Consider the following 12,119-nt stretch of genomic DNA (forward strand, 5'->3'; position numbering starts at 1 on the left):
CTGAAATTTAACATAGTTGTTTATTTAAGCTGTGAATATTTCAATTCTAAATATTTCACACACATTTTCATAATTCAAAATTCAATAATTCATATTCACCTTCTAGAATTCACTTCCAAAATATTCAATGTTTAAAATACGATGTATAATATTCGACAGGCTAATTTCAGTCCATTTTATTTCACTTTCCAAATTCGCATCCACAAATTCAGTGGTTAAAATTCGACAGAAAATTCAGCATTGCACATCCGGGAGCTGCAGGAATAGCAGTAGAGCACCGATGCATGATCTCCAGCTGCTGTCAGTCGCTCACCAGCAGGTGGCGCAAGCGGCTGTTGATGAAGACCAAAGCAACAGGTGGATCAAGTCATTCATTCACAAAAACTGATCTGCAGAAATGGAGCAAGCGCTAAGTAGAAGCTTTGATAATCGGTGCCAGTATAATCATGTGAAAAAGCTGACTGTGTGTATGTTTAATTCAACATCTTCGCTGTTTCCCGTGGCCTACATGCAAGCAGCTTTCTCTACCACAAAGGAGATAATAATGCTATTTTACCCAATGCTGAAGTACAGAACTAACGTTACATCTGAGGAAGACATATATTGCTTTTGGTTGCTTAGTTTCCTTTACTTGTATCATGGCTTGTGTGACGCTGTGCTGTAATACTGGGGTTCCTCTCATACATCACACTCCAGGATTCATATATGTCGCACGTGCTACAAAAAAACTGGTCTGTGCGATTAATAAATTTACCACTGTAGCACGGGTGCGATACAATTTTGCATGTTCATAACACAGCCGCTTAATAGTGTGAAGTGATTTCGTTGTGCTTGTTTGTGTGTGTGAGATTGATTATACTTGGTAGTTAGGGGTGTGCGATATGACAATTTTTGAATGTCTCCACGATCTGCTTTTGAAGAAATATCGTTGTATCGTGATGTTAAACCAACATTTTGATGCTTATGCCAAACATAGATTAAACACAAACAAAAAAAACTATTGTCCCTGTGTCCCATAACTTATTGTCAAAGTACGGTGGATGCCTAAAGCATTTTATCCAATACCCATGTGACATGAGGAACTCAAATAACAGCCTTGAACCTGCTCACCTTCATCAATAACTCAGCACGTCTGCACTGCTCCATGTTGACATGTTAGTGTTCCTATGAAGCAAGCTAGCAAGAAAAGTTGGACCTCTCCTTCATTCTGTCTCACTCTATCTTCTTTAATTAATGATCCTTGATGCGTCTCATTACATTCCTAGTCTCCTTTATGTCCAGGTTACCTGGTGCCTGATGTCCAGTGTCACTGCAGACTCAGAGGAACCTGAGCAGAGGTCCTCATCACCACAGAGCACAGGCTAAAGCTGTCTGCACCCCGCTGGAGATAAAACTACATCCGAGAATCAGCCAAACCTACAAATTCTGATAAGCAGCAGATGAATCTGATTTCTTTCTCTACGTGTGACTGAGGACCGTGCTTGGGCTTGGCTAGAAATATCCTGGAGATTCATCAAGGTCAGCTGACGCAGGGAAAGCGAAAGGCCTCTACACTTCATCAGGTGGTGAATGTCACCACTGAGATGCTAAATGTGCCAATTGTCAGAACAAATGAAATTGAGACTGAACACAGAGAATGAATAAAAGAACAGGGGATTTCAAAAGTACTTGGTGATTTTAGCAAGAATGTAAAGTTGTTTCAGAGGCAGAGTTTTTTTGACAAAAGAGAAATACTGGGGAAAATGTGCACTGATAAATACCATAATAAATCTGGAGTGATGTCCTTTTGAAGTAACTATAGGGTCAATATTAATTTCAAGCTGACTCACGAATAATACTGTTGCACTGTCACACAAAATCAAACAATATGATATCTGACAGCAAAACAAAGCACAACAAATGTTAATGTGTAAAATAGGGCTGCACGATAAATCGCATGCGATATTTAACGCGTCGTGCAGCCCTAGTGTAAAACAACAAACAAAAAACAACAACAACAAATAAAATGTCTGCACTCATTATAGTGAACATATAAACTGTATATGTGGGTTCCACACATACATTTAAAAGCACTACATTTAAAAACCTTCACATTGCATAGTGTTCAGTAAAAACTGCTACATTCAGCTGAGCTTTGCATACTATGGCATATTTATGGTGTTCTATGTTAAATGGCCTGTATGGTGAGTAAAAATCATTATAATAATTATAATAATGAAGAATTATTGCTTCAATTATAGAAATTTAGTTTAGGAGGGACAATCTGATTGGCCAACCAATAAGCAAAAGGGAAAGTATTTGGGAAACCTGTTTAAGCAACCCCTGTACGCACACCTTGGCAATATAATCGCCTTTGGCTAGTAAATTTTTTTGTTTACTCACCAGACTGATATACTTTATTTCTATTGTTTTTATATACAGATAGTTATACACTTTTTAACCTAAACCCACCCATACCCCTCACAGAAAACTTTCTGCATTTTTACAATTTCAAAAGTAAAAAAAACTTTACTTTATTTTCTATAACAGTTTTACAAATTAGGACATCCACAAATTGAGGTTTTTGCAGATTTTGTCAGACTTTGCTCACTTTTGGGTACAAATTTGTCCCCAAAATATGTAATAGTAATTATTATTAATAGATACTACTACTACTACTATTATCTGCTGGGTTTATGAATATTAATCACGTTGTCATAGCTCGCTCGAACTGATTTGCTGAAATCAAAACGGGGACGGTAATAGATGAGCGCCAACCAAAGTCGCATATGCGAGTGATTTACTCGCAATGTAGAGGGTTGTTAAGAACAATCACTATTTTTGCAGTTCGTTTTGGTATCGCTAGAGGCGCAAAGATGACACACTTCAGCTTGAAGTGCATCGGCTTTTCGTGGCAATCCTTGAGAAGCCTGTTGCTAGGACACGGTTCTCCTAAAAAAAAAAAAAAAAAAAAAAAAAAAAAAAAAAATGAAAGCTGCCCGCTGCAGTCATCAGTCTTTTCAGCTGTCACTGGCCATACGCTTGGCCTGCTTGATTTGCTCTCCACTCCGAGCACTTCTATGGAGATCAAAGCAAAGTAACCTTTTTCATATCTCTTGCAGTGAGATGCAACTGAAACCCAATTACATTTTTATTCTGCATGGGATATAATGTGATATAGAGCTGGAATATTTTCCCTCTTAGTACTGTGGATCACATTCATCTGGTTTAACTTCAAGACCCAGCTTTTCAACATCACTAAGCAACCCAACACACATAAAAAAAAATTAAAATGACATAAGTGAACAAAAATTCCCTTAAAATTAAATAAATAAATACATTTATTAATTGTTTTATTATTGGTTTCTAAATATATCTTGAATGTTTTAATTAGAGGTCGACCGATATTGATTTTTGGATGGCTGATGATGATAAAGCCAATAGAAGATTGCATGATAGAGCACTATTTAATTTAAAGTTAGTAAATACCACATGCATAACAATTGTGAAATTAAATTAATCTTTATTTTACAAAATATTTACTAAAATAATTAGAAGTAAATAATTCAAAATGAATCAATTAAAAACAAAAAAAAATGTTACTTGTGAAAAATAAATACGTAAAAAAACAGGTAGCAACTTCTTGCTTGATTCTTTAATCATTCTTTTTCCGTAAGGAAGTGAGGAAAAACAAAGTCAACTTTGTAACCAACAGCGCACTCAGTAATGTCAAGTCGATCCACACTAAGAATCATATTCCAAGTAATTTCACGTATGCAGTGAAAATAACATTAATATGACATGTTCTGTTACACACACACACAAAAAAAGTAAACTAATGAAGATAGAAAATAGGAGCTCTTGGTGTCTAAACTCAGGCAGTACTGTCAAAATAAACGTCACACTTCCGACAATTACTGAAAAACTTATGGGCCAATGGTGACAATTAAAAAATGCCAAATATTGGCCGATAATAATGGCATTGGCAATCTATTGGTTGACAAATAGTTTTGATTACTCACTCTCGTCTTAAAATGTGCTTATGCAAGTGATTATTAATACAACATGATTACTTTCAAATATAACAACAGAGCACCTGCATTTTTCTTTGTGCTTTCAAATGTAATTTCAAACTCCCATTTTCCTTCCAGTGCCCAGTCATATATCAAACATCCGAAATCAAACCTTTTTATCAATCTTGCTTCCTAGCCATGAGAGTCCATCATAACATTTACACAAGAAGCATTTGTGGTAGGGTAACCTCTACAACACTTAACCCATTAATCTCCCTAACCAAATGCCTGACCTTGGCTATGGCATTGGAATTACATGACATGATTAAATCGCTCTTGAGCACTAAGTGCTCCCACCAAACTCAATTATTTATCGGTGCTGCTAATGCACATGGTGCACTCATGATCCCGTCAACTGAGCAGGTAAGGATAACCATTATATAACATATAACACAAGCCCTTGACGCTACAGTGAAATCTGGAGGAGATGGACCACTCCAATAAGAGCTTCAAAAGCAACGCATGATGGATATTAAGATTGAATGAGCTTTTGTCTTTGGTATGCAAAGGCAAAAATTGGTTAATTTATCTTAGAAATGGACTGGAGTTGGAGTGGAATGGATATCAGTTATCCTTGCTTGCACTTAGCATCAGTTATAGATCCAAATCCAATGATCTTATTATTGCATTTAGATTACTGCTGCACGATAAATCGCATGCGATATTTAATGCGCATCTTGTCAGAAAGCCGGTTCTGTAATCAGCGGTAAATCTCCATCACCTGCGGGCTTTCACATTGAGCAGCATTAACTACACAGAGCCGTTGTTCACTGACGAGTTGTGCAAAACCATGTTCATATTCGCGCGATTTTTTGCGCAGCTCGTCAGTGAACAACGGCTCTGTGTAGTTAATGCTGCTCAATGTGAAAGCACGCAGGTGATGGAGATTTACCGCTGATTACAGAACCGGCTTTACTGATAAGATGCGCGTTAAATATCGCATGCGATTTATCGTGCAGCCCTAATTTAGATGGATTCTACAGAGCTCTTCATGCCACAGGATTGGCCACAAAAACTTTCAAAAGAAAGTCATTTCTTGCAACAACATTTCACAAAATACTTTGAGATAAAATGTCATTTCTAATCATTTTTATCAATTGCAAAAACCTTAAAGGACTAAAAGATAAAACAATTAGGAGTCCTTTTTCGGGGTCTTTATGCATTAGGGATGCACAATATTAAAACAACAGATATATAAAATTTAAATAATTAAAATGCACATAATAAATGTTATCAAAAATAACTTCAAATGCACATTATGAAATAATGGCAAAGATAATCTAAATGCAAACATTTAAATAGTCAATATCAATTGATATGGATCAATTAATTTAAAAAAATGTAATAGTGACTCATAACAGATATATTTTTAAATTAATAGCTATTAAAAATTATTATTCCACTTTTGAAAACATGTGTTCCATTCTGCTGTGTTCCATCTGCTGTTTATGAAGACAAGAATGCATCACATGTAAATGCCTGATTTTTAAAATGTGTAGCTTTTCACAAAAAAAGACCTTTAGAATAATCACTCTCTGTATGTCTGTATTTCGATTTTAAGGTATTTTAAGTGTTTTTAAATGTCTCTTAGTTAAAAGATTTATAAGGCCAACCTTTGGTTGCACACATAATTCTTGGATAGGCCTTGTTTGTTATGTAATCCACAAAATAGCAATGTGGCAACGCGAGTATTTGTTTTTCTCCAGCACATGAGTGAAAATGCTGAGTTACAGAGTAAACCGCAGTCTCTAAAACACTTTCACGCTAGGATTTTTATCCCCTGGAGACCTGCTAAATTAATCTGCATCTTCTGAGAGACTCAGAGAGCCCACTGCTCCACATTACTCGATAAAGAAAAATGATCAAGCAGTTTCCAAATTAAGAGAGCATCATGCCAATTTAGGAACCAAAGAAACAAATGACTCACTGAATAGCCTAAACATCCAGAATGTGTTTGAGATTATTTTTAGAGTGTGAATTATTGTTTCCTCAACTACATGTAAATAACACCCAAATCAATCACTAAATCAGCTCACTTATTTAAATCAATTATTTGGACTCTGTTGTTTCCATCAGGATCCCCATGGGAATAATGTTCTCTCCTTGAGCAATTAGCAAAGAGCACCGAGGCTTCCTCTTCCAGTGGGAGACCATAAGATCAGGGCTCAGAATCAAAATCAACTCAAAACTACTAGTTGTTGTTAGTTGCTATATAGATGCACATGTAGCGAGCAAATGCTCTGAGATCAGCACTTCATATGATTTATTAGCGTAAGCCTTAAACTCAATCAAACCGGCGAAGGCTCCACAGATCAGGTACACAAGAGCTGACTAATGAATTTGGAGGCCTGCACAACAATACACACGGGTGTTATTTGCATTAATGAGGCATGGGGTCTTTGTTAAGCAAAGTGCAGTTATTGTGGCATTGTTAGATAAGAAAACCGCCTTCCACTTCACCTGTTCATTCAGCCCAAGAAACCAACACCTCTCACAGTCAAATGGTTAAGCAGAGCATAAAATGTTAACATGCCACTTCTTGATTCACTAAAGGTCTCAGCAATCCAGCATCCGTGTTCCCTGAGCACTGAATACACCAGGGATGCACCGATATGGAAATTCTGGCCAATACCAACAATCATTTTGATGGCATGGCAGATAATCAAAAATGGTAGATACAAAATTCTGTCATCTTGATTAAAAAAAAAAAAAGAATGACAAAAATAGTTTTGAATACTATAAATGAATTGATTGCTGAATACACCAGGGATGCACTAATATGGAAATGTTGGCTGATGATACCAATAATTATTTTAATGTCATGGAAGATAATTAATAAAATGGCAAATACTGTACATAATTTATAACTAACTGGTACTACTAACAAATCACATATTGGCCGATACAGATAAGACCACAACCCCAGAATACACTTTACATATTACAAAAAAAAAAAGGTTTCCCCAAACACTTGCCCTTGCTACTGGTCAAACAAACAGACCGTTCTGCCCCCTTTTGACCTTTTGACCAAACTATACACGGCTGTGAAATGGCATGTTCTTGATGTGAATCTTAAAAGCCCTGAAGCTGGTGACCTGCTGTGACCTCAGAACAACAAATAAATGTGCTGTCATTTGATGAATGCAGCTGTAATGTGTACAAAACAGAACCGAAGACGACATCCTGTTGTAGAGGAAACGAGGGAAATCGTCTGATCCAAACTAACCACAAACTGCACAAGAGACAAAAGGCATTAGAGACTTTCTCTCTTTTAGGCCCAAGTGTAACAGGAGTCCAGTTTCTGGCAGAGGGAGAGCAATGCTAGCCAAGTACTGCTCACATTAAAGTCTGTTCTCACTTTAGAGTTATTCTCCATCAACAGGACACCTTAGAGGAGGTAACTTTTCTACGAAACCTACATCTAAAGTGTCTATATATGGAGCATACGCGACCATTCCATAGTTTGAGGTCTGGATGATTTTTCTTTAAAGAAATTGATACTTTTATTCAGTAAGATGCAATCATGGTTTCCACAAAAACTGTTTGCAGCAGTGATGATAATAATTCATATTTTTGAGCACCAAATCAGGATATTAGAATGATTTTTGAAAGATCGTGTGACACTGAAGAGTAACGGCTGCTAAAAATCAGCTTTGACATCACAGAAATATATATAAAATATATTAAAACAGAAACAGCTATTTTAAACTGTAGTAATACTTCATGATATTATTGTATTAGTGTATTTTTAATCAAATAAATACAGTCTTCGTGTGCATAAGAGAATTCTTTAAAAACATTTAAAAATCTCACTGACCCCAAGCTTTTGAACAGAATGTTTGCCTTTTGTTTGCAGTAAAAATGTGTGCACAGACAGCTCCATCTCTTCAAATGTCTTTACTAAAATCCTCTCGGTACTAAATCAATATAGAAGCATTTTGGTGTTTGGTTTCATGGTTTCATAAAACCAGTGTCTGAACAATCCACATAATCACCACAAAATGATCAAGACATTTTTTACAAAGTTAGATATTGCATAAAACAATGGCTTGTGTCCATTCTTCAATACAATCTTGTCAATCATTTGGTCAGAGATAAAGGGTTAAGGCTTTTAAACAAAAAGCCCAAATTAACATCTATCAATTATCGCTCGGAAATATTTCAGTGAGAAAGGTAATCAGCACCATCAGCATCTATCTTCATAATATGTCGTACACTCCCATAAGCCTCTGTCCCTGACCTTAGGTCATGGATGTTGGTTTCTTGTTTGGCCTCTCATTTAAATATAGCTATACAATACAGGTACAAGCGATTTACAAATCAATAAATGTAGACTTATAAAAATTGTCATTTCAGGTGTAAATGCTTGCAATGTAGGCCTAATAGATTTTTTCCCATCTATCATGACAACAAATCTTTAATTCATCACCGGAAATGTTTTGATATGATATTTATCAATGCAGAGAAAGTCTAACACTCAAAACATCCTGTTAAAATTGCTTTAATATTTCCTGGGTGAAAATGACACCACATCATTGACCATGCAATGTGATTTCAATTAATTTGTTTTAGTTTGTAAATGTCTTTTAGAGAACACAGATTCAAAACAAGGCAATTACCCAAGCTGCCATTCTCTGTGGTACACACAGAGCCATAACGGTGTCTCCAAATCTAGTGAGCTGCCTATCTAGACAGCATTTCATGGTCATCCCAAAATGCTGTCTACATAGACAGCTCAGGGGTGGACTTTCCCATTAGGCAAAGGTAGGCGACCGCCTTGCGCCCCCAAAAGCCAAGAGCCCCCTAAAATGCTTTTCATAGGATATGCGCATTAAGTGCTGACACGCGAACGGTTGCTGTTTATGGTGTTCATTACCACGACAACCGTCCGAGTTGAACGTGCTTTTTGTGTATCCTGCTTGAAGGAGATGAAAATATTATGCATCTGAAGCTGTAATTAAATATTGAGAAACAGTCTGTATTATGTGTTTATAATTGTTTTAAATGCCACTTACTCATTTATGAGAAGGAACCAAGTAGAGGACGCATACGCAGTTACTTTTTTGGTTGATATAATCCTTAGGTGTGTAAATGTATAACTGCCTTTTCATTATTTTTTCAGTTTTATTTAAATTTTGTAGTTCAAATAACAATAAATGAATAATAAATAAAATAATAAAATAAAAATAAATTTATTTTGAAGTTTAGAATTAGACAGCCTTTGCACACAGGCTTACGCTGGTAACTCATTAGTGGGCTTTCCTCGTCAATATAGACTATATTTTTTCACAATTTTATCATTCTATGTTTCTGACGTTCCAAAAGCGCCTCCTACTGGCAGAGAATGACTGTTCATTTCAATAATCCAGTCTGTAGTTTTTGTTCAGACCAATGTGAAAATCCCACATGACCCTGTTTTAAATTAATATAATAATTTATACTTCTGACTCACCCCTGGTTTAAACGCTCAATTGTGAGCTTTATCATTTTATAATTTACTTTGTTTTTGTGAAAACCTGTATCTCAACTGTAAATCAGTTGCTATTTCGTGGTCTACAACATGAAAGAAAGCCATTATAACATGTACATGAAAAATGTAGAAACATTGGACACAACTATGGGGCACCATTGTGCAGCAGCAAGTATCACAACAAAAAAGGAACCTCAAGGTTGATCTAGGAAAATGTGTGCAACTGTATAGGTCCCCATTCCTATATTTTGCCTGGGGCCCCCAATTCACTAAATCCACCCCCGAGACAGCTTACTAGGCTATGAGCAGCATCACATATGTAAACATTTTCCTGTGCAATATATGTGTGTTAACTTTAAGCAAACAGAAATGATAACCACAAAAAAACACCTTTAAAAAGACTCTCTTGGGTAGCACGACATCGTGACGTTTCCAAAAAGTGCCTGACACTGTCTAGTGTTTTTTCTCCCCTGTATTATATGATCTACGCCTACATTAATCTAGGTTGTATATTAATTAAATTCGCTAATGTCCACATTTGTAAATCCTCGAGCAGTCCACCATCCATTTCATCACGCAAATGACACGTTTCACGAGCATACCATCAACTCCATCCGACGGAAATATGCGATTGCTCAGGAAGACGTCATGAATTTCGGGAGGAAACATTAAAAATGCAACGTTTTTTTCATCGTCCTTACCAAATGTTTTCGTGCACAGCCTGTAAAGGATTTGTAGAAGGACCTGGATGCCAATGAAAGCTGTGATGAGGGTTGTTGTGCCTCCAGTACTCATTTCACAAAATACAAATAACAGAAATGTACCTGATCTAACGGAAGGTTGGTTATCTCGCTTATTGGCTGTAGTAAGTTGGATCCGGTGCAGGCTGATATCGTCTCAGTAGCCATGTTTCGCTATTGTATTAGTTCTGTGCTGTGACAGTGGCAGCCCAGTTCGCCCTGATTCAATCCCACACACACTCATCCACATCCACCTCTGGAGAGACTGTTGCTGCTTGCTGCTGTCCACTGCTGGTAAAAAACGGCAGTACAACACCCCACAGTCCGCCAAACGCATTTACAAATCCTACTACAGTGAAGGCTTGACTCATGAATATTAATTATGCAACTTGCGTTCAGTCGATCTGATTGGCTGAAAGGCAGACGTTGGTAAGGGTGCCAGACTTCACTTTGATGGGAAGTCCGACTCATTTCCGCGAAACTTTCGAAAACTTCCTTTAAATTAACTTCCTCCATTTTTTTTTTCGTTTTAATGAACGGTTCTGAAAGGTTGTTTTGCTTTAATGGACGATTCAGCTGTTCTCTTTACAACTGTATATCTGTTCAAAAGGTACATTATTCTGTTGCTCCCTGGCATGTGATATATTGTCATTGTTACATCTGTTTATAATAAAATAATAATAATAATAATAATAAAGCTGTTCTCTTTACGCCATCATCTGCTCCCTCGTTTACTGGCGATCTGAAATATATAAAATATAAAAGCCGTTATTGTGTTTTATTTTCCAGTTTTGTTTATTAATGTACTTTTATGAGATTTATGTTAATTTAATCATTTACATTTGCAATGAAACCAAAATTATGTTTAATGTTTTTTATTAATAAATTGCTATTTAGGCTATTAAAACAAACTCTACTTCGTACATGTGTGGACAGTTGTAAACATGTGCAGTATCCACCAGTACGTGTTTTTGCAACGTTTTTGTTGTTTGGTTAGAATGTAAATTGTTAAATGAGTTGGTGAAACGGAAACATGTAAATTTTATACTATATGCATATATAGTATAAAATTAGCAACATTTGCACATACATATATGCTACAGAATGATGAATGCTCATACATACAATATGCAAATGAAATGTTGACACACGCCTATATCAAATATTAATACATCTACGTAAACAAAACAAAAAAACAAGACAATGCAGACATTAAAAAGGATGGTGTAGTATAAAATGGTAGTACTTCTCCATTGCACTAGATGTCACTAGGTGCGCTTATCCAATAGAGAAAACATGAAGCAGAGAATCACATCATTTGATTGGTCAGACGGCATCACGTGACGTCGTGTTTCGCATTTCCTCTCGTGATGCGTGTAAACATTGCACATGCACGTTGATGTGATTGAATGTGGCGAAATAATCTGGCAGCGTGTAGCGACAATGGTGAAGTGTGTGGTCCAAGGATGCATAAACCACAGGGATCTCAGACCGGGAGAGCAATCGAGCCGACCGCGCAAGAGGTTTTTCAGTTTCCCCAAGAACAAGGCCCGAGTGAAAGTGTGGCTGGCCGCTTTACGGGAGACTGAGCGCGAAATCACAGATCAACATCAGATATGCGAGGATCATTTCCTGAGCCATCACATTACGCCGAACGGCATCAGCGCGGACGCCATCCCTATTATGCCCCCATTAGAGGGACCGGTCTCCGGCTGGAGCTCGTGTGATGAGCTGGAAGAGCACTCGGATCCAGTGGAAGAAGTTAGAAGGGTGCAGTGCATATTCTGACAACCAACTATATATATATATATATATATATATATATATATATATATATATATAAAAAAAATCACACAA

The 12,119-nt window shown here is 36.7% G+C and overlaps 2 protein-coding genes across 3 annotated transcripts in view; one reads left to right on the forward strand and one right to left on the reverse strand.

The window, feature by feature from the left end:
* Positions 1-10,599, reverse strand: part of LOC107693237 (membrane-bound O-acyltransferase domain-containing protein 2-like) — a 30,573-nt gene extending 19,974 nt beyond the window's left edge. Inside the window, exon 1 of the mRNA XM_016492545.1 lies at positions 10,347-10,599. Coding sequence (XP_016348031.1) covers positions 10,347-10,430 — 84 coding nt within the window. The 5' untranslated portion in view covers positions 10,431-10,599. The remainder of the gene's footprint in view (positions 1-10,346) is intronic.
* A 921-nt stretch (positions 10,600-11,520) lies between these two features.
* The window catches only part of LOC107693241 (uncharacterized), a 5,608-nt gene continuing 5,009 nt past the window's right edge, over positions 11,521-12,119 (forward strand). The window contains exon 1 of one of the 2 annotated variants that reach the window (XM_016492552.1): positions 11,521-12,023. In XM_016492552.1, the coding sequence (XP_016348038.1) occupies positions 11,652-12,023 (372 nt within the window). In that variant the 5' untranslated portion in view covers positions 11,521-11,651. Of the gene's footprint in view, positions 12,033-12,119 lie in introns of both variants that reach the window. The other variant, XM_016492553.1, reaches the window with a different exon arrangement.

This window comes from Sinocyclocheilus anshuiensis, unplaced genomic scaffold (assembly GCF_001515605.1).
Source record: "Sinocyclocheilus anshuiensis isolate Anshui unplaced genomic scaffold, SAMN03320099.WGS_v1.1 scaffold810, whole genome shotgun sequence".
NCBI classification, from domain to species: domain Eukaryota; kingdom Metazoa; phylum Chordata; class Actinopteri; order Cypriniformes; family Cyprinidae; genus Sinocyclocheilus; species Sinocyclocheilus anshuiensis.